General features: G+C 45.6%; 1 protein-coding gene across 2 annotated transcripts in view; it reads left to right on the top strand.

Moving 5' to 3' along the window:
* The window catches only part of TAF2 (TATA-box binding protein associated factor 2), a 2148555-nt gene that overhangs the window by 1173632 nt on the left and 951232 nt on the right, over positions 1–23691 (top strand). For both annotated transcript variants that reach the window (XM_069621552.1, XM_069621551.1), the window contains exon 17: positions 10269–10409. In XM_069621552.1, the coding sequence (XP_069477653.1) occupies positions 10269–10409 (141 nt within the window). The remainder of the gene's footprint in view (positions 1–10268; positions 10410–23691) is intronic.

The following is a 23691-nucleotide window of genomic DNA, read 5'->3' as shown; positions in this document are numbered from 1 at the left end:
GGACAGGCATTACCAATTCAAGGTACTCCCCTTAGGCATCGCCTCGGCGCCAAGGGTGTTTACCAAAGTCCTGGAAGTGGCGGCAGCACACCTGCGCAGACCATCAGTCCCAGTTTACCCTTACCTCGACGACTGGCTCATTCCGGGGGACTCGTTCGATGCATGTTTTCGAACACCCAAAAAACAGAAGATCTCTCTTCAGTCTGGGTTTCTCAATCAACGAAAAGAAATCCAGTTTAGTCCCCAGTCAAATAAATAATTTCTGGGAGCTCTAATTCAGACAAAGGGCCGTCTAGTCTTCCCCTCCAACGAGAGGGTTCATAACATGCTTTTTCAGATCCCTCAATATGTAGCCAGTCGGGAGGTGACGGTGCGCAAGGCCATGCGCTTGCTAGGAATGATGGCGTCATGCATATACTTGGTTCCCCACGTGCAAGTCCCATGGAAGCGTGGCTCAACAGCCAGTGGTGTCAGGCCAGCGGACAATGGGAAAATCTAGTAGTTGTCTCGCCATCCCTCGTTCTCTCTCTGCAGTGGTGGTCAAGAGAAAACCTCTTGAAGGGGATGACCTTCACCACGCATGCAGTGGAAGCCATTCTCACTAGACGCATCTCTCACAGGGTGGGGAGCTCATCTGCTTCAGCAGACAGCGCACAGAGTTTGGTCTCCTCAAGTAGCGTCCAACAATATAAACCTACTGGAACTATTAGCGGTGTTGAAGGCTTTGAAAGCCTTTCAGGTGCAACTGCAAGGGAAGACAGTGCTGATTCTAACAGACAGCACTACAGCCATGTATTACCTGAACAAACAGGGGGGCACTCACTCTCCAGGGCTATCCAAGCTGTCCCAAAACATTTTGGATATGGGCTCTCAAACACAAGATGTTTTTGTTGTCCCAACATGTTCCAGGGGAACTCAATCTTCTGGCAGACGTACTCCGCAGAGATTTTCCTCTGCCCGAAGAATACAAATGGTGGCTACACGAAGACATTGTGTCCAGCGTCTTCGCCGAATGGGGCTTCCCAGAGATCGACCTGTTCACAACTCAGGAGAACGCCCAATGCCAAGACTACGCCTCCAGGTACTCCCAGAACCGATCCAAGAGGAACAGTCTCTGACATGGTCAGGGAAATTTGTCTACGCTTCCACCACCCGTCCTAACCCCCCTGCCCCAACCCCCCCCCCTGCCCGATTCCCCTTCTCAACAAGATAGTGCACAAGATGCACCAGGAACCAGTTACCATGATACTGGTGGCCCCCATGTGGGCCCGCCAACCCTGGTTCGCTCACCTGATGGAAATGTCCCTCTCCCCACCAGTGAAACTACCCTGCCCGTACAACATGTTGTCTCAGGACAGGGGGGGAGACCCTACACCCATGCCCACAAACTCTGAACTTCACTTCATGGCTCCTGAGGTCATAGAGTTTTGACACCTACAACTCCCTCAAAGGTGCATGGACATACTCAGGGAAGTTAGAAAACCAAATACATGTTATTGCTATGCCAGCAAATGGAAATGTTTTGTTATCTGGTGCAATTCCAAGGGAGTCAATCCCATCGATTGCTCACCCACACACATTATTCTGTACCTAACCCATCTGTTGGACACTGGGTTAGTCTTCAATTCCCTAAAGGTTCATCTGGCTGCTCTGTCAGCCTACACCACGCACAGCAAAATGTGTTGTGGTGGAAAATACCGGGGATTAAAGCCTTTATGGAAGGGGTTAAGAGGATTTATCCTCCCATTTCTCACCCGGCCCCTGGATGGGATCTAAATGTGGTTTTAACCAGGTTCATGGGAGCTCCCTTTGAGCCTATGCATAAAGCAAGTCTGAAAGACCTGAATTATAAAACAGCCTTTCTAGTGACTATCACTTCTATCAGAAGGGTTAGCGAACTACAGGCACTTTCTGTTCTAGACCCCTTTGTTACACTCCACAAAGATAAGGTAGTTCTGCGCACACATCCCAAATTTGCACCTAAATTAATATCAAAGTTCCATGTGAACCAATCAATCGAACTACCCACTTTCTTCCAGAACCCTACTAGCATGGCCGAAAGAAGCCTACAAAAAGTAGATGTGTGCAGGGCAGTCACGTTCTACCTGTAAAGAACTAAACCACTGAGGAAAACAAAACAATTCTTTGTTTCAGTGGCAGCTGGTTGAGAAGGGAATCCTGTCTCTAAATCAGCTATCTCAAGGTGGATTGTCAAATGCATCACACTATGTTTCTCTCTTGCTAAGAGAGAACTGCCCCTCCAAGCCTAGAGCACATTCTACTCAGGGCACTGTGGCATCCATTGCATTCATTGCAAATGTTCCCCTTGAGTCCATTTGCAAAGCGGCAACCTGGAGTTCGGTACACACCTTTACCATACACTATTGCCTAGACACCCATTCTAGGTCTGATTCTCAGATGGGACAAGCAGTACTAAGACATCTTTTCTCTACGGTTCCTTCTCACAAGCCGCCTCCAACTCCGGGTACTGCTCGCTAGTCTATGCACAGCATGTGATTCTAAGCAGATTAACAAGCATCAGAAGACATGCATTACTTACCGTAATAGCATTTCTGATGATTGTATCTGCTTAGATTCACATGAGCCCTCCCTACCTCCCCGCTCGGGGAGGAAGGAACATAGACGTCTTACTACTTTCTCTCTTTATGTACTCACTAATCGGAGGGACATTGGCGCGTTAGGGATTTTGGGTACACTACACGTCACGATAGGGATAGTGGTACTGACACGCATATGCCGATGTCCCCTTTCGGTCCCCAGAAGACGAGATGCAATTCTCTGCGGTTACCACTGGATGTCGGACCATATGCACAGCATGTGAATCTAAGCAGATACAATCATCACAAATGCTATCACGGTAAGTAATGCATGTCATATTGTAGCACAGCCCATTACAGGTTTTTTCAATTGTCCGGGCCGAGCGTCAGACCTTGAACCTGATGCATTCAATTCTTCTGTATACGCAAAGCTGATCATTGCTCTACAGCCTTTTTCTGGGACGAAAGCCAATATTCCAAGAAATAGTAAACAAGAGATAACAATGCAAGAACTACAAAACACTGCTCCGCTATAATTCGGACAGGAGTGAAGCTCTCGGCTGATATTTTTGTTGGAAACATTCTAAGTGCTGGATGACAATGTCATCCTTGGCTATAGTTTGCACAGGAAAGGTGCTGGCCGCTGAAACTTTTGTTGGAAAGATTCCTGGTGCTGGATGACGGAATCAGCCTTGCTATAGTTTACACAAGGACGATATTGGTCCCTGATATTTTTGTTCAGAAAGATTTGCAGTGCTGGAGTAACTTTGGCGGTTGTATCGGTGCAACCGTAAACACCCAAATAGTATAAATAAGACACACTCTAACCCTCTATACAACTTTTTGCTATGGCATAGCTGGCAAGAAGACCACGGGCAGACACAGAAGTCTGGAAGACTGAAAAGAGAGCACAATGACTTTCCAGAAGGCAGGTGCAGCACCCTCATTTTTGTTGAGCTAGATTTTAAAGCCACTAACTGGATTCTGGCTGTTTTGAGACATGTTGAGTCTCCAGTGGACTCTGCTGTTGACATTTGTGCAGAAGTTGGATATTAATTGAGCTGCATGGGGAACAATTTTGTTTTTCTTCTGGAAGGCAAATCCGCTCACGACATATGGAGAAGGCCCTGTTCTGGATGGGCTTCATGCTGGCACCATATATCCCAATGGACAATGTATTACATTTGAAGCATTTGTGCTTATTTTTTATGCTTTTCTGATGGTGCTCTGATACAGTGATTTTTGATATTATTGCACATTGATTGGCATTTTATTCCTGAATTGTGTAAACTGAGTCAGACATCCAATCGTATCCGGCTCTCATCTCTCTGCTTTCTACAGTGACTGAGTATGAGAGAACTTTCCTGTTTATTAATATCACATTGAGAAAGGTATTGAGGGATTTGGACAGGTGCTCCTATGAGATTGTGTATCCTGGTTTGGTGAGGCAGATGTTTCTATGAAGATTGCCTAGCATGATTTGTGAGGTCGCCTAGCATGACCTGGTGAGGCAGGTAGTTGGATTATAAAGTGCCTGTGGTTTCCTGGAAAATATTGATCAGTCTCAGTGTTGATGAGAGGCAGAGGCAATGACAATGATTTCAACTTTTTCATTAATGACTTTTGCCATTTCTAGTGTGTTCTGCATATAGATTATAACAATAGCAATGTGCCTTTATTACTATGGAGGTAGGGGTGATAGAAATCACATCATTAAAGTCTGATATCTACATGCGTTTGTGTGGTCAAGATATATCCCATTTTATTCTCTGAGAAATTCTCAACCTGTTTCATGCTGAAAAGTGCTTAGTCATACATGCATTGTTAATAGATGAGTCATTTATAAAAAATACTGTCAAATCAGGAATCCCATCTTTTTTTCCTAAGTTTACACACATGGATTTTATATCTATTTTTATCTATTAAAGCCTTTGCAGACAATTCTGTTTGATCCAGGAAAAGGTTAAGCAATTTCTCAACTATATGATGTCATCAAAGCCGTCCTACCTTAAGGAGTACCAATAACTAATTCTAGTTCTTGAATTTCTAGCTAACAACCCCTTTCTTTATCACACTCCCAAAAATGTATCAAGAAATCCAGAAAACAACCCCTACCCCAACAAAGAAGTGAACCATTGTAGCCAGCCAACCAGTAAACACAAACAACGTTCCACTAAATTAATCTCAAATCGTGATCCACTTTGCTCTCTGAAATTCACCTATTGCACACCTCCATTGACATATTAGCTTATAGACCTTCACTGGACTTGACCCTGAATCTCTTCATTCATCACAGTAGGTACATTAACAAAATCGTTTCAGTGAGAACTGGGGAATTGATACTTGACCAACCTAAAGAGTGAGGGAGCAGCTGTTATTCCACCACTGTTGATAACACTATAAAAGCATATGATACTGAACATATTCTTGCATGCAGCACCGACAAACCCTCTATGCAATGTGGGACTTACAAACAACAAAGTACCTGTTTAAAAATCTGATCATAACTAGGAATGACTAACCAGTAGCAAGATAGTTGTTATTCGTTTTCATACTGTCCTTGCCAACATTTACCTGATCTCTTTGCACTTTGGTGGATCTGTAGAAGAGACAGTTTGGGTTTGGTTGGTGGTCAAAAATGGTAAATGAATTGTAGCTTTGATATTGTGTTGGTGAGTGCATGTTGGATGCCCCCGCGTGCTGTGTGTGTGGACCTGCTTCTAGATATTTAGTGTACTGGACACTCCATGAGGATCTGTGTCCCAAAGAGATCCTCTGAGACCATAGTGCTGGTATGTGTTGGTCAGGACGGTGATATATAAGTTGGCTGAAGTGGTGTAGCATCCTGATGTCCGTTGGAAGGGCTGTTCAATTGTCACCGGTGTGTGTCTTAGTTGGTTTTGCATCTTGTATATAAGAAAGGAGAATTTGAGCATGGAGCAGCCATTTTAGATTTGAATGTGCATTTCGAGCATCCATGTGCCGTTGCCTTTCTGATCTGGTGGTGGTGCACTTCACATAGGGCAGTTACGAGGAGAAGTCCTGAGGCTCCCGAATTTGGCTGGTGGTCCTAGAAGAGGAGCAGTGGAGTTGCATGGGAGCCAAACGGCAGAGCAAATAACAAAAATAAAACTGCTGGACATAATTACAATTACAAAATGGGAGTAATTCCCAGCGGGAAGTCTGGCCCCACTAATCCTAGGTGCATGCTTATTCATTTCATTTAGTTTGGGACATAACATCTTGAGGCATCTCAACGTGAAGAACATTGTAATTCCAGAAAATGCTGTAAGAGAAAGGGCTAACATGCAAGCAGGTCCTGGCATCATCAGAGACCTTGTCCTTGCCTTAAAACTGTCTTCTTGTTGATCCTGCCATCTCATATTGCTCCAGATTTGTATTCTTATTAGTTTTATGTCTCCAGCATGGGGTCTGGCATGGATTCACATGCTCATGAATATTCCCCGTCGTCGGGCTGGGAATCCTTGGTAAAGAAAAAATCAATTTCAGTTTAGTTTCTGAACTGTCTTTCTCCTAATAACCAATCACTGGTTTCTGTCATACTGCCCCCAGCCAATGACTGCCCTCTACCTAAGCCCCTCCTCTGGCAGCCATCTTCGGATTTTACCACACGTTCAAGTTTTGGGAGTCCTCGTGCTATAGCTCTCGAGCTTTTACTGCGTTTTGTGATTTTTCAAAGAGTTTCATCTCATTTTTTCGGTCAATCGAGCCTCAAGCTCCAGCGTTTCTACTTCTGATCAACAGGGTCGAGTTCCGCTTCTTGGAGGATTCAAGAAGATCTTTGAGGCCTACCCTGCATGGACATGGCCCAGGACAAAGGGAGCACAACGCCCGGATCCAAGCTGTTCAGGAGCTGCCCTGGATGCGGATTGCTGAATGTCTTCAAGGAGGACGAGCATTCTAGATGCATCTACTGCCTTCATGAAGACAAAAGGCACGTGATGAAGGACTGTGCGTTTTGCAAGAACATGTCGGAGCGAACCATGAAGGATCGGCGGATCCGCCACACTAACTGGCTGGAGGGGAAGAGCCCAGCAACAGGTGAGAAGAAGAGGAGGTCCGAGCAGTCTTCTAAGATCTTTAAGGGCGCTCCGATGACGGGGGCCCAACAAAAGGCAAAGCACCGTGAGTCCGCAGGCACCAGGAGCGCTGAACGGTCGGACTCCTCGGCTGCCAGGCAGGGTGCACTTTCGCCATCAACCACGAGCCAACTCTCTGGTTAAGGGAATAGGAAGTCAGAGAACCCGGGTAAGCTTTGGGAGATCCTGACGGTGACAGCCGAGGGGGAGCTAGGCGGCGACCCTCCCCCCAAGGTGAAGGCCTCAAGCGCCAAAGTCATGATAGGCCTTGATTCACCCAGCTAAGGCCTCTATCGAGGGAGTTGTGGCGTCCCTGGCAAAGCCTGTGGAGGCTACCCCAGTGGAGGTGACCTCGGGGCCCCGAGTCTTCCTGCGACCGTGGAGGGAATCCTCTTTTCAACCCATCGATAAGACCCCTGTGAGAACCCCGGTGGAAAAAGGGGGGGGGCGGTGGCCATCACGGACACGGATACAGCCTCTGAAGAGCAGCTGGCTAGAGTCGTGAAGATCCTGGACAAGAGGTTCAAGGAGGTCCGGTCCCACGGGAGGGATCCCGACGAGGGGGATGAAGAAAGCGACAGTGGTGCCGACGAGGTTCCCGTGGAGGCGGAGGATTCCACTACCCAACCGTTGCGCCCGTCGCAGCCGGAACCTGGGCCACAAGACAACTCGGGTGCAATCTTGATGGCGATCCAGGCCTTTTGTGCAGAGATATGGACAAGGTTGCCCTTACCCCCAGCGGACGACCTAGTGGAGCCTGGAACGTCAGGAAGCCCTCCAAGCAAGCGGAGGAGATCTCATCCCCCACCGCACTTCCATCCTGCGCGGCCCTCACAGCCTTGATCTCCTTCCCCGGAATCGAGGGATGACACGGGAACAGAGACGGCCACGACGGGGACAGATGACGACGGGTTGGGCCTTCCATCACCACCCCCTCGGGCCTCCCTGCCCGATGAAATTGGCTCCTTCCACGCCATGATCCAGCTTCGAAGACAGGATCTCGCTCAACGAGACCTTCCACCAAGCGGTCCGGTGGTGGGGCACCCGCGCGCATTTTACGGCGGGTATGGACTTCCAGACCCCGGCACATCAGGAGACTGTGACAACGGATGCCTCCCTGGAGGGATGGGGAGCGCACACCAGAGATCTCCACGCACGAGGCCTTTGGCTCCTGGAGGAGAGGTCACTACACATCAACGTCCTGGAGCTCCGAGCCGTGTTCTGGGCCCTCAGGTCATTCCTTCCGTCTCTCAAGGGCAAGGTGGTGAGAAACTTCACCGACAACACCACCACAATGTTCTACATCCGGAAGCAGGGAGGCACCAGATCCCCAGCCCTATCCAAGAAGGCCCAGGATCTGTGGCACTGGGACGTCGCCCAAGGGATGTTTCTGGTACCCTTCCACCTGGCAGGAATAAAGAACACCATCGCCGACTCACACAGCAGGGAGCTACGCTCGTGCCACAAGTGGGAACTGTGACAGGATCAAGTGGATCTGCTATTCCAACGATGGGGCAATCCCCAGATCGACTTATTTGCGACGGTGACGAACGCCAAGTGCCGAAGGTTCGTCAGCAGGTTTCCCCAGCCGGGGAGCATGGGCGATGCCTTCTCATTCCCCTGGGACGGCTTGTTCCTCTATGCGTTCCCGCCATTGCCATTGCTACTGCGACTCATCAAGCAATTCAGATGGTCCCGGTGCAGGATTATCCTCGTTGCACCGGCGTGGCAGAGACCGATCTGGTTCCTGGACCTTCCGGACATGTTGGCCTCCCCCCAGTCAAACTGCCGACGGACACGGATCTCCTCTCCAGAGAAGGAGGCGCCATCCTCCACCACGACCCGGGGTGGATGAACTTGCAGGCCTGGCTCCTGCAGCACTAGAGTTCGGAGGGTACGATATCCCGGTGGACTGCAAGGAGGTGCTTTCAAAGGCCAGGGCGTCCTCAACTATCAAGTGCTATGGACACAAATGGAAGAGGTTCTCTGTCTGGTGCCGTGCACAGAAGATTAACCGTCTGTGGATTACGGCCCCTCAAGTGCTGCCGTACTTGCTATCGCTGGCCAAGGTGGGGCTGGCCCATGCCTCCATCAAGATCCATCTGGCGGCTATCTCCCGCTACACCAGAACTCTGGGGCGCTCATCCTTGTGGTCCCATCGTCTGGTGAAGGAGTTCATGAAGGGACTGTTGCGATCGTTCCTGCCGGTGAAGGCTCCGGCCCCGGCGTGGGAGCTCAACGTGGTGCTGACCTCTGCACAACGAGTGGGAGAGATCCAGGCACTCGCCTGCAAGCCCCCATACCTGATTTTCCACGAGACGAGGGTGGTGCTGAGGGCGCACCCCTCCTTCATGCCCAATGTGCCGTCGGACTTCCATCTCAACGAGTCCTTGGTGTTACCTGTTTTCTTCCTGTCGCCTTTGTCACTTTCCGAGAGGACTTTGCACTCGCTGGATGTAGCTAGAGCACTGAAGTTCTACGTGGACTGCACAAAGAGTTTTCGGAAGACATCACAGCTGTTTGTTAACTTTGGACCTGTGAACCAAGGGAAGGTCTTCTCGAAGGCTTCCATTTCCAGATGGCTCTCCGGCTGCATCATGCACTGTCACTGGTTGGCAAACCGACCGTTGCCCGGCCGTCCGAGAGCCGATTCGACCAGTGCAATCGCTGCTACCACCGCGTTCCTATCTGGTGTGCCCCTGCTGGACATCTGCAGAGCTGCTACATGGAGGTCGACACGCACCTTCACGAGATTCTACTGCATCGACCGGGATTTCAGGGAGGAGTCCAGAGTCGGCCAGGCAGTGCTGCGCAACCTGTTCGCCTGAAGGTGGGCCTTGTGAGGAGGTAAGAGATGCTTAATGTTGAGTTGATGAAATGTTTAATGTTGAGCCTTGCCACCTCCCGTGGTTGTGCATGTGTGTACTGCTATGCATTCTTGTATTCATGAGCATGTGAATCCATGCCAGACCCCATGCTGGAGAAGGAACAAGTTACTTACCTGTAACTGCTGTTCTCCAGCATGGGTCTGGCATGGATTCACATACAAACCCTCCCTCCTACCCCTCTGCGGCTCTTCTCTTGGTCCTATTGCCACTTTACGTGCTACCAAATCCGAAGATGGCTGCCAGAGGAGGGGCTTAGGTAGAGGGCAGTCATTGGCTGGGGGCAGTATGACCCAGAGACCAGCGATTGGTTATTAGGAGAAAGACAGTTCAAAAACGAAACTGAAAATGATTTTTTCTTTACCAAGGATTCCCAGCCTGACGACGGGGAGTATTCATGAGCATGTGAATCCATGCCAGACCCATGCTGGAGAACAACAGTTACAGGTAAGTAACTTGTTCCTTTGTTTCTTTGAAAGTCTGTGTATTTCTAGATCTTTGATATTGCCTATTTCCCAGTGTCATCTGTGTATAAAATGTAAATTAAATGAGCCAAAAACACTACCAATTTGAAGTCCTAATTTCCCCATGTTAAAGGGAAAACATATAATTCTTTCAGTGTTTCTTTCTTAATAGGCAGAATAATGATTTGCTTACAAACAATAAAGGAGTGGATTAAAGTGTCAATATATTGCCTTCTTTGTGTCTCACCTGCTGTCATGTAGATTGCCAATTCCATGGTGAGTACGTGGACTGGACCACCAGCGATGAAATCTCTCTTCACGCGAATGTTTTGCTGTAAGAGTTGCCCAAACATTGTGAAAACCAACAACTTTATGAACTTTCAAAGCTATTTTCTTGAAAAGGTAAGATGCATTCAGAAATGTATAACCATTTGTCTTCTGCCTCTTTTTTAATTACCTCATTGGATTCTCCTACAGATGTTTCAACAACTCGTAAATAGTACCCTAACATCACACATCATTTAAAAGTATAAGATTAAAATATTGTACCTCTTTACCATCGTTGACTCGCATGATCACGATTTGCTCATGTTAATGCCATTCTCTTTCTTTCTTGTCTTATTCCCTTACGTGATTTCAGTGTTTGGCATTTTTTTTTTTAATATTTTTGGATTCATTTTCTGTTATGTTTGTCTGTAGTTTTTTCAAATGTATTCTACATTTTATGATGAATTTAGGAACTATTTCTCAGCTGTTGATTCTTTAAAAAACTGGTTTACTTTGTGCTCCGAATTCCTAATATAAAAAAAGCTCTGTACTGTAGCAATAGAGAGAGCTAGATAGTCGCAAGGGTTGCAGTTCCAGAGTTCACTCAAACAAGTGTGCTCCAGCTGGTAGTACTGCACAAGGGCTTTTACTCTAGCCTGGTTCTGGTTTGATAGCTGTAGCCGATTGGCAACACCTAGCTCAGCTGGAAGTGCTTTATCATGGAGAGATACAATTTAAAAGAAGCAAAGTCAAATTATGAAGGCCTTTCCAGATGTGTCTACTAACATCAACATAAAAGGGTAGCAACCAAGATGGCAAGGAGAGTGGCTGCTTCATATTAAGGCTTCTGGCGCTGGGCAGCCTCTCAGTTCCTTGATCCCCTTATAGGTGCCCCTACTTCCTTGACAATGTGTTTTGTGCTCGATCTATGGTTGGGGATGAAGTTCAACCCCCCCATTATGGGTGCTCTCAGTACCTTAAATGTACTCACATGTGCCTGGGCGCACTGTAGTTGATCAATCTGTAATGGAGTCCTTGGGAGCCACTCTTGTGCCCATCACGCCCACGTATTCTGATTCAGTCGACAAACAAGTGGCATAGGAGTCATGGCAGCTGCTGTGGCTGGGGACCCTCCTCTTTGTAGGATGAGAGTACACTAGCATACCTAGTTAATGCATGAGGGCTAGTACGGCGTTGAGCAGTTTACCAAAGTTTGTGACTTGAAATGACATTTTTATGAACTACATTCTTTATAACGTTGGTAGGCAAGCGTGGGTCAGATTAATAATATGACCAAAGCCTAAGGTCGCAGGACAGGATATAGATTCAACAATCTGACTACTTGCGCTACACCTATTGAATATTAAATCAAATCCCATTGAATTAGTAGTCAAATAATCACTGAAGCGTAATAGTGTTTAATGGACTGCCAACATGTTTATGGTCTTGCCACGTGGAACGCTGCGACCTGTATCCAACGGGGTACTGGCCCTTTCTAGCCTGGTTAATGGCTTAACATCTGAAAAGGAATTTAATGTGGGTATTGTTGGGAGTCAGGAATGAGATGCGGACACAGAGGACTCATGGTGTTTGGCATAAACTTTTTTAAATGATAAAGGGGTTGAAAAATTCCTCACTGTCTTTAATCAAGGAGGTATTTCCCAACCTCAATCAAAAGCTAAGGGTCTGTCAAGTGTAAAGATGTCCAAAGCGAACAGTGCCTGTGTCTGAAATCCTATGGTAGCCCTTGCATTCTAAAACAAAGTCTAAGGTGAAAAGGGTTCTGTCTCTGGATTGTCTTCTGATGGCCAAACATTTTTTTGAAGTCTTGAAAGATCAATGTCAGGCCTACTGTTGATGAGTTTGGGTTGGGAACGGAGGGAGATGGAGTTTAGGCCGCTCAGGTCAGTTGGGGGGTATTTGTTATCGAGGACCTTGCAGGACCTTGTGATGGTCTGACTAGTGGTGCTTTACTTTTGAAGGAACCTCTAGCGAACCTGTTAGTTACATGTTTTACAGGACTGTCATAATGTTTAATGGTTGAATGTCAGATGTTTTAATTCTAAGAACAAAAGGGTCAAGGCGCTCAGGAAGCTTGGGTCAAGGTAGTATGCCTTTAGTTATAGGACAAATATGTGGGATTTGGATCAGAGTCATTTTAAAAGCTGCGACTACCCGATTCAGGTGTGTTGAAATGGATTTCTACAATCTGGTGGACCCTAGTTCTGATAAACAGGGGTGCTCTGAGAGGTTAGCCAAACCCAATGAAGGTAAGCATGGGAGAGGGTACAGGCTTAGTCTCAGGAGAAAAGTGAGTGGGGTGAGGGGTGCACAATAAGTCCAAACAGTGAAGCACACTAATTCAATTTAGACAGATAAGTACAATAATACTCTATTATAGGCCCAAACACCAAAACAAAATTGAAAACTATAGTATTATCACACACTTGGTTATCAAACATATATACAGTCACCTTAGTTTTGTGGAAATGCATACAATAACTTATTCAACTGAAAGAAGATAAGTGGTAATGCAAGTAAAACCAGTTCACAAGAATGATACCCTAACTTCAGAAGTCCAGTCACTGTGTTGAAGGGGGCCTTGTGTCCAAAAGTCACAGAGCTGCTTCTGAGGAGAGGGGACAGATGTATGAAGAGTTATGATATGATATTTTATTTATAACACGCTCATACTCAGGTATTTCCGTTCTTGTGGTGGGAAACTTCCAGGAGACTTGTCAAAAACATTGCAGGTAATTAAGATTATTTTCACATCCTTTAGAACAGCTTTCGGATAAAACGATGAAAAACGAAAGAATGCAATAAACCTATGTTTATTCTAAGGTTTATTATAGGGGAGACCGCGCCGGCTGAATGCTTTGCCAGTACTCGCCCCCCCCCCTGACTGATTTTTCCAAGTGACTAGGCAGGTCGACTGGGAGTCGCTGGAGGTAGGTTTTCCCACCGTTGGATCGAGTAGAAGATGCCCTGGAGCTGCAGGTGCAACGATTCTTCCGGTCACGCCCTGGAGTTCAGTGCAGCCCTTTGCAGCGACGAAATGCAGCAGGCACAGATGCAGGCCTCTCCATGACACTCCACCAGACAGGGCAAGGCTAGTTCCATTGACAGCACACACAGGCGACAGCAGGTGTCTCTCCAGTCGTGGTCAAAGATCTTCTAGGACAGGCTCCCTTGATGCTGGGAAGATGAATCTTGGCAGGAAGGTGACTTGTGGCATGTGTTGGTGACCACCTAAGTTCGTGAAAAAAGTGAAGAATGGGGACTCTTCTGTCGAGGTAGCCCAGTGGAGAGCTGGTTGGTCCACCAAATGTTCCAGCGATTATTCTTAGGGCTGTGGGCAGCTGGATCTCGAGGAGGCATCAAGATTGGTTGGTCCCACCAGTCCAAGGGTTGAAGCACCGCAGAGTCTTTGTAGAAAAGGTAGTCCAGCAGTGCCTCACCGGGCCAAATGCAGTCAGGTATGCCATGCCTCTTGATCTGGATACTTGGCTCCAACTCTGATCTGAAGAAATGGCTGAAATAGTCCTCTTATCATCCAAAATCCTAGCTGGAAGTAAGTCCAAGCCCACCAATGGCAAGGATCTGCACCATTTAAATGTCCATCATTGGTCCAATCAGGGACCACTGTGGGTTTCATTCATGCACAGACACAGACTTTCTGGAACCACAGATGTGCAGTGGGACCAGACAGTCCCACCCACTTTCTGGGTCCACACACATATGCTGTGCAGTAGCATGCAAACAGCAGCTTTCCCTGAGCAAATATATGGCCATATAAGGGATTTCCTGACCTGAGAAGGCAAGAAGATGGGCAAGAAACAATATGGCCAAAGAACAAGCAAACCATCTCGTAGCACAGACATTTTAGGGCATTAGCCACGTTTAAAAGCCAGATACGGTAAACGTGAATGTGCACACTAAAAATACTGCAAAAATTGTAAAAATGTATCTGCTGCCACCAGCTTGACTTTAGGCACATATAAAAGTAGCCAAAAATCCCCAGTGTAAAAGACTAGGGTGATACAAAAGTATCACCACTTCACTGCATTGTAAGATGCTGTGTGCATTGTTAAAAAGTTGCCCAATCTGGTAAAAAGGCAAAAGGGAAACTGAAGTGAGGGACTTCGAGGAGTCATTTTGAGTTTTCTCCAAAAGTATTTATTTTCATAAAAGATGGAGGCCCTCCTGCTGTATATGAATCTGACACCTGTAACTCGCTTGGGAGACTACAAAGCATGTTTATGGTGGTTTTTTCCAGGTATGGGAATGACAGCTAAAGGCACATTCAAATGGGGCCTGAGACGACAACATGTTTACATATGCAGTTTGTGCAGAAACCAAAACAAGTTTATTTATTAGTTGTCAGAATGTTTATGCCCATAAATGGTAATGGCATCATACGTTTATTGAAAGCAGTTATCAATCTTAAAATACAGTATATCTAACAGATACTAATGATCATATAGGATGCAATTCCATTTTTATAAATGTAATGAGAATCTCAACATTGAATAACCTAAATAAGATTTGTGGGAGATGTATAACGCATGGTTTCCCAGTACTCATAGTCTGAAGGACTGATAGTTTTCCCCATGACAAATTAGCAACAGGCCAAGGGAGTGAAGCTGCAGGCTTCACCGACTGTAAAAAGTCAGGACAGGTTCAAAAACAAAAGAAAAAAGTTTGGGGTCCATAGAATATGGAGGGAAAGTTGCCTAAAAGAGAAATCTTTCCCAACAAGGTACTTACAGCCTTAACGAACATGGTGGCAGGCACAACAATTTTGCATCAAATGAGCTTCCCATTTACAGACAAGGGGCCTATAAAAGGTAAGCAGGGAACACTTTTTAAACTATTTAGGACCCATTGCGATCCCAACGTGTGACGTTGCCTCAGTTTATGATTTCAGGCAGCCCTATGAGGCTTTTCTACTTGACTCTCTCCAGATACTGGAGAAGAACGCACAAGTGGAAACTTTCTGTGAGGGTGATTTTGAGCTGGTTACTAGTATGGTTAAGGACAGGATACCCTCTCCACTTGTTCAGGGATGAATGCAGCTTCAAAGAAGCTTAGGCAGAAACAGAAGAATGTGGGCCTTGACTGACAGCCGGCCCACTTTTGTTAGGCTAGAGGGACAGGCTTTACCTTCTATATCTATTTATGGATACTTGTTAAGTCCATGTACACTTTTTGGAAAAAGAAAACTATGTAGCTTTGGTTCAACCCTTTTTTCAGTGACTTATAAAAATGGGGAAGATAATCCTTTTTCCTAAAGGCCAAGGGAAAAGAGGGTTCCAAAGCCTTGTACCTTGACAGAAAAATCTATTTCTTTCATGACTGAGGCTGGAGTTTCTAGCTGTTTTCCATTGTAGCTGCTAATGGAGCCTGATGGAATTACCCAAGTGAGTTTACTTGCCGGAAATTATGGTTTGGCACCTAAAGCCATCTTGTGTACCATGCAGAGTGCCTTGTTTTGCACTCTGGTCATTGTTGATAACCATTGCAGTTGGTGAAAGGCTGAGGAGGTATGCTCACGCAGATCTAGATTACATAGAGGGCAACCAGTGAGATTTTGAACCCATTTTAATGTGTGCATGGCACTGATACAGAATGCCATCTGGTGAGGGTGGGCTAACCTGAGTTTTTTTTATTTATTTATAATAATGAAATGATGTAGGTAATTATTTATTTTAAGTGAGATCAGCTTATCCGATCCCACTTTCGGAATGCTCCATGCCAGAAAAGTGTAATGGACACATGTACCTTGCTGTGATCGTCTCCTGACAACTCCTGTAAGGTACCCTATAGTGGCATTGTGGCAGGATTAAGGATCATGTTAGACAGAGGTGTATTTATAACAGTCAGCACTGGAGCATAATACAATTGTGCAACCCAGACAGCCTGGTGGCAGTTATTAATATCTAAATATAAGCTATGTCTGGTTATGATACGACTACTACAGAGATTACAATCGTTATACAGCCACGACCTTTGGATTTCATACTATTGTCAGCTTGGTGAGCAGTGATTCATGTATGAAAGGACATGATGTGTATCAGCTGTCTTGCCTAGGTGTGTCCGCAACAATATGTTCGGTCCACCCAGGTAGCTTGTCTTTGATCCCCTGAGGAGGGTCAACACCTTCCTCCTGGGAACAGGAAACCTGCCCTGGAGGTCCCTGGCAACCAGTGCTTCAAACACAGTCCTGTCATGACAATGGTCACCGCAAGCCATGCTTCTGATTACAGGAGACGTTTTGACAGAGGGAGTTGGAGTAGCCCAGAAAAGAGGTTGAAACCATAGATGGGTCTCAACCCTTGAAATTTTGCTTGAGCTCCCATATTTGTTGTCTCTCGCCCCAACCCCACTTTGTTCAGAGAAGGATTGCTTGGTCTGACATCAGTGGGCAAAGGGCACTTATTACAGCATCCTCATTTGGACCCTTAACAACAGGCTTTCTGTGCCCCAATTCGCTGTAGCATTTTACCTATTTAAAGAGGTGGGGCAGACCCTGCCCTTAGATGATTCATCTTTGGGCACTGCTGTTGGGGTAGTTTTTCTGAAGTCCAACGAGGGGCTTAGTAAAAACATTCAACTGAGGCAGTACAAGACTCCACTCTTAGCATAAGGCTGTACCACCTGAGTTCATGGTAGCGTAGATGGAGCAACCAGGCTTATTTTAGGAGGGAGAGAGGGCTGTAGAATCAGTCCAAAGAAATTGTAATACAAATGGTCCAAAGAAACACTGACTCACTAAAGGGTTTATTTGTATATACTAACAGACCAAGAGATTTGTGGCTAAGTAAGTACTATCATAAAACATATAAACCAATTATAAAAACACAACACTGTGCTTTAAATACACAGCTCAAAGCACAGACCTTATTTAGAACACCTAAAAGTATTTCTAGGTAAGTCAGACCTTAGTATACACATACAGTATAGGGCACACCTATACTTGGGGAGGAAACCATAGATTACTTTATTTCTTTCAGTAATCCAAGAGTAGTAGACCCTAGCAGTTGTACTGTGATTCTCAGCAAGGAAATCTCATAGTAAATCAACTGGACAATATACTTTTCAGATTGTGAAATGAATATGCTTGAAATAACTTTGTACTTCTTTTAAGGGATTCCAGTAAGCTTCCTGAAAGATGCAATCCGAGACAACCAGAACAAAATAGTTTGGTTCATATGGAGAGGGTGGGGGACTGGTGAACAGGTCACCTTTGCTTAAATCTCAAGCCAAGAGAGCAGTGGGCTTCCCATACACATATATAGGTACTTTCTGGGAACACAGATAAGTGGAATGGCTGAATGCATACACGCTGAAACTTAAAGGTAGAGCAAACAATGGCAGGCAAACATATCTGTGAACAACTCTGGTTGAAATCTGGGTGTTACAGTATGTTCTCCTTTGCTCAAACCCATCACCAAATTCAAGCTTGAGGTGTATGGAATGTATTAATTAGAAAGTTCACAGTGACCACATTTCTCTCTCCTTGCATGACGCTATTTGGCAGCCCCATTTCTAAGGGCTCGAAGTGGGAACATTTTTGAGATTGAAAAGGGGGAGATGCTTGACATTGGGAGATCTGTTTATGGGTAGAGCAATACAACCCTTAGAAATATACAGCAGAGACGTTGGACTGTTGTAAAGCGACAGACTACAATGCTCAAAGGTTGTCCATTGGGCCCTCCATGACTCGGTGAAAGCAAGAGCATGTACGTTGATGAAGGACTTTGAAAGGCCATTATAGGGTGGTTCCTCCACTAAGGTCTTATCTCAGCTAGGCATAGACTTATCGAGGAGGAAGGTGGAGAAAGAACAACACCTATATTCAGAGATGGGAAAAAGATCTGGGTACTCAGGTGGGTGAAAACAAGTGGGAAGTAACCAAGAGATGGGTGGAAATAACCTCTTCATGAGGATACACATAGCTGAACTCCAGTATAAGCTGTTGTTTAAATGGTACTATAGTCCCCATAAGCTAAATGAACTAGAACTGACGTGACCGAAGAACTGTTGATTGGTTGCAAACAGGTGGGTTCATATTGGCATAGTCCATGGGGATGTCCACATCTGAGATGCATTTGGATATTGATCAGAACTGCCATTGCTGAGATAAGGACCCAGATAACCCCTTTTCTATTCTCCTGCGGGGTGATGCCCGGCTTGACGATCGGAGGAAGCTATGCCATTTCAAATTGACCTTGTGTTTGCACCAAATGGTGCATTTCCATGCAATGGGATGAATCTGAAGCCCCTCTAAACGAATATGGTTGAAAAGAATCTAGTAAGTTGTATCCCTCTTTCACTCATGGTTAGCGGCTCAACCTGCTTTTTGCACAGCACATGGGGAACCTTTTTTGCATTACTTTACAGGACAATATGTTTTTTACTGCCCTATGATTGTACAGGTTCTAGTTTGCCTGTGAATATTCCTATCTTGTACCACTGATCTTTTATTGCCTATGGTGAATCAATGGCTTTAGAGCATCTGTGGGTTTGGCAGGGAGGATAGTTAAAATGCAAACTGATAAGTTAATCATGTCCAGGAATAATTCTATTGTTGTGTCATTTCACGATTAAGAAAATGATGGGGGATGGGTTTCCGTTGAGCAAGAAGTGGATTGTGTGCTTTCGGCGTTCATTGAGGCTTCTAGATTGTGATCCACATCCCTCTGACACAGCATGGGAATGTGACACAGTTTGGGAATGAGGCCTTGAGTGTCATTTCGTGCCTTTGCAAAGGGATTTTGCCTCTCATTCTGTGAGGGAAGGTTGGATTTTGATTCTGTTTTCTGCCCCTTATTCCTGACTACCTGCTGCTTCTTTCTATCCACCCAGAATCTGATTGGGGGTTGAGGGAACGTTGCAGGGGGAACCTTACCTTGGGTGCTATCTATCCTTATTCAAAAAGTGCTCCTATTTACTTGTGTTTGTATATGTTCCAGGAGAAGGTCAACCAAGTGCATTGCTTCCATTTTCATTGTAATTATCACCCCATTGGTGATTGCTGCCCCATATTAAAATTATATGATAACTTTTGAATTTTACAAAATAAATACAATAATGCATTTTCGCCAACCGGCCAGGTTCCTGGTCCATTGTGACCCGGGGTATTTGAAAAAGGGGTGTGAGTCGAGTTGTGTACCATCTCAAATCTGCATGAAATAAAGAGAAAGGCATCTCAGTTGTGTGCTACATACTAGGCTGAGACCAAGGTGTGTGTCGCCTGATTCAAATCCTTAACACAGTGGTATTATTTTCTGCTTTAGTGAATATTGCCACTTTGCTAATGATGACACATCAGACAGGTCACATCCCAAATAACGTAATTAAGTTGTCCGCACGAAGGGTGAACCATCTAGTGTCCATCTGAAAGAGAGAATCTTTTTTCTGCCAGCAAACATTATAAATTTAGATTTCGCTGTGTTGGCATGTACGTTGTGCTGACCGGTATAGGTAGAGAAGGAGTTACATTTATTTTGAAGACCATGCGGCTTCTTGTCGAAAGATAAGTCTGTGAAAGCTAACCAATGCAGACACAGATGACCTAGCCTGATAGGAAATATGATTTTTTTGTTCCCAGATTGTGTTCCTATCACAGAGATAAAAATTAAATAGTTTACGCAAGGTTGCATTCTTGCTTGACCCCAGTGTGAGTGGGGATCTCATCTGTGAGGGTGCCTTCCTGGTTAATGTGACCTCTGTAACAGGTATCACGATGGATCATTGCAATCATGTGGGTGATAAGAGGCGATACCCAACTGTGCCATTTTGTACCACAGCAAGTTGCGTATTACTCAATCGAAAGCGGAACTCTTATCTAAGACGGCCATATAAACTGGACCACCAGTCGTTTTCTTGGATGCTTCTAATACATGGTAAAGCACCGTAGCAATAAGGGCAGTTCCCATGTGCTTGTGGAACCCAGTTTGAAAATGAGAAAATGATTCATGGTCTCGAATAAACCTATTCAGTTTATTGAGTAGCAAAATTGAAAACGCCTTGTAGGAAGCGTCCATAAGAGCGAAGGGACGATAATTGGATGGTTTGGACGGATTCCCTTTTTTGTATATTGGAATTATAATAGATGTAAGCCAGGAGTGAGGAATGCTATTGTTACTAAAGAGATTTTCTAACTTTACTTTTTGAATACCGGACCAAAAAGCTTCATCGGTTTTAATTACGCAAGCCATTGACCCATCCGGGCCGCTGCTTTAGAGTAATTAAGTTTCTTAATTGCCAATACAATGTCTTCCACAGACCATTGAGGAAACCTTTGCAATATGGAAAGCAATCATGGTATGAGATGCAGGAACCTGAAATGCGTGAGCCACATGCAGTGTCCAAGTTTCAGCTGAGATGGATGAGTTCATTGTGACCGGGGAATTAGTGGAAACACCTTTTAACATTGACCATATGGACTTTGAATTGTGCTTGCAAAGATGGTAAATCGTTGCCTGATTGCTGGCAATATACAGCCTTAAGAGTATTATTATATGTCTGGATGATGTGTTTTTTAATTCTTGTATAGCTTGCGAAAGAATGCAACTCCCTTGTAATCTCCCTTAATCTTTTGTTTTTACCCCGTTTTAAGGTCACAACCTCCTGGAAAAAGTTGTGTTTATGAGGTTGAGAGCGCACATTTTTATGTTTTAGATATTTGAGTGAGCGGGAAAATAATGATTAAGTTATTGTTCTCGTCTATGCGTTTAATATCCTTGTCTGAATAGGATGAACATTCATCAAACAGTACAGTATCCTTGAGCTGCAAAATGAGTCCTCGGCACAATTTAACATTTCAGTGAATGGACACAAGAGGCCGCTCTGCCTCTAAAAGATTAATTTGTGCAGAAGAGTCAAGATGTTTGCAATCCACAGCTACCATCCATTCCACCACATGCTACCGAAATCCACGAACTCATCGCCAACCGCGACCTCGATATCCTTGCCATTATGAGACCTGGCTGCATAGCGCAGCCGGGCCTGCCCTCACATTGGCCATACCACCAGGATACTCCATCAGACCGGACCGACTCACCACAGTAGGCGGAGGTGTAGCACTCATAGTGAAGGACCACCTACAAGACAGGCAAACTCCATCTAATCTGTGAGGGAACAGTTGCAGGAAAGCTCTCCCTCTCCTCTAACACCACCATCACCCTTAACCTTGCCTACCGCCCACCAGGCCCACTACTAGACTTTCATGAAATCCTCATTTACCTCCTAGCTGAAAACCTAAAAACCACATCAAAGACAATCCTCATAGGTGACTTCAACCTCGTCTCAACGACAAGAAGGACAGAACACCCAAAGCCATTGCGCTGGCCCTACAGGAACAAGGTTTTGAACAATAAAGTCACGCCCCCACGCACTGCAAAGGGCGTAACCTCGATTGGATAGCTAACCAAAACTGTGATACTGACATCAGCTTTATCTTCCCCACCCCATGGTCGGACCATCTTCTCATACACTTCTTCATCCCAACTGATGCGACCAATACCAAAAAACCTAACCTGTCCCCCCAACCCTGGCGAGAAGTGCTAAAAACATCACCAAAGAAAGGATCTTACCCCACATAGGTACCCTCACCTCCAACCTCCCCGTATCCTCAGACCCACCGGTACTGCAGACATCTCTCCATGGCCCACTGATTTTCCCTGCTTTCTGCCTTCTACATCCTATGGAGCTCAAGGTCTTTCTGAAGCTCCCACCCTTCCTACGTTTCCTGATCTGTTGGGCCCACGGACGCTTTCTGCACCAGGTAGGTGCATTGCCATTGTCCCTGCAGCACCAGAAACGAAAAAAAGCTTTTAGAAAGAAAAACGATAAATCGGGAAAAAAGCTTTTTTTTCACTTGGCAAACCATTTTAATTTCAGAAATTACACTGTGTTCTAACCTTCTGCTGCTTTAAATTTCACTGACTCATTTCAATGAAATGGATTTTTCCTGCTGCCTCACAGTGTGTTTGAGGTTTTCCATCATGGCTGCCTAGCCTCCTTGTTTGCATGAGGCTGGCTGTGTATCTAAAGTGCTTCCCTCCATCGTCTGCAGTGATTGGCTGTTCGCTTTGTCTTCAAGCCAATCGGGGGACCGGCAGGCTTCAGCCGGCCCCTGTTTCAAAGGTCTACTTTCCAAGGTCCCCGTCAGCTTCTCTGTCTACTTCACAGGCTGCATCATGAGATTCTGCAACAGCCAAACCCTCTGTCACTGAGGCTGCTTCCCTGGACTATTGGACTGCCATGCCACTCTTGCCATATTCTGTTTGGGTTACTTCCCTCCTTGATTTACCTGTACTCCCTTCTCAGAGGGTACTCAACTCTTCCTGTCATGCTCTCATGTGAAGCTTATCTATTCTCACCTCTACCATCTGACTACCACTCTAAATTCCCATTTACCTTTTAAGTCAAACTTGGGTGTATTTTTGCATTTACTTGAAAGTCAAGCTTGGGTGTATTCTTGCATTTACTTGAAAGTCAAACTTGGGTGTATTCTTGCATTTACTTGAAAGTCAAACTTGCGTGTATTCTTGCATTTACTTGAAAGTCAAACTTGGGTGTATTCTTGCATTTACTTGAAAATCAAACTTGGGCGTATTTTTGCATTTACTTGAAAGTCAAACTTGGGTGTATTTTTGCATTTACTTGAAAGTTCAACTTCAGTGGATTTCTGCATTTAACTTTTGGCCATTGATTGTAACCTGCTAGCCCAGTGACTGTTCAATACTGCTTTACTTGCTTACTCCTCCCTCTGCCTCTTCTCATATCCACTCATGGCGCTTTCTGTTTCTCCCATCTTTTCCAACTGCTTCTCTATCAACTACCCTTCCCTTCTCACTAAGTCTGGAAAAAAGAAATTTAAAAAGGATATCTTGGCCTCCAACCCTGGACTCCCCATCGCTGATACCTATACCAGCGCCTCTTCCAGACAGACCCTCACCGACATCCTCTTTGTTGTTCCTTCGCAGGATCTATGGACCCCCCCATATGATCTCTGTGCTTTGTCCTGTCTCCTCCTCTCCCATTAATGGTGGCACTTGCTGGGATGTCCTCATGGCTTCTTTCGACTCTTCCAGAGTCATCCTTAATGTCTACCTAAATGGCACTGTCATGGTCCAAGGTCCTCAGGCCAATCTCCTCCTCTTCGATAGGCGTTTCCCTCGCCTCATCAACTTCCTCTCATCTCCAGCTGTCCCCTCCTCTTACTCCCTGGCTACCTTACCCACTTTTTCCTCCTCCTCTGCAACTCTTCAGGCTACATCCACAACTCCGCAGGGCGTACCTCTGATTTGTACCCCTCCCCGGAAGGTCTTTAAGGCCAGCAACCTTCTTCATCTTGCCACTCTCAACTCTCGCTCTGCTATCAAACATGCCTCTGACATCTGCC

Source organism: Ambystoma mexicanum, chromosome 5q, assembly GCF_040938575.1.
Source record: "Ambystoma mexicanum isolate Mex_15411 chromosome 5q, UKY_AmexF1_1, whole genome shotgun sequence".
In the NCBI taxonomy this organism is placed as follows: Eukaryota; Metazoa; Chordata; class Amphibia; order Caudata; family Ambystomatidae; genus Ambystoma; species Ambystoma mexicanum.
The sequence above is the reverse complement of the archived record's forward strand: the minus strand, read 5'-3'. Positions and strand labels throughout refer to the sequence as shown.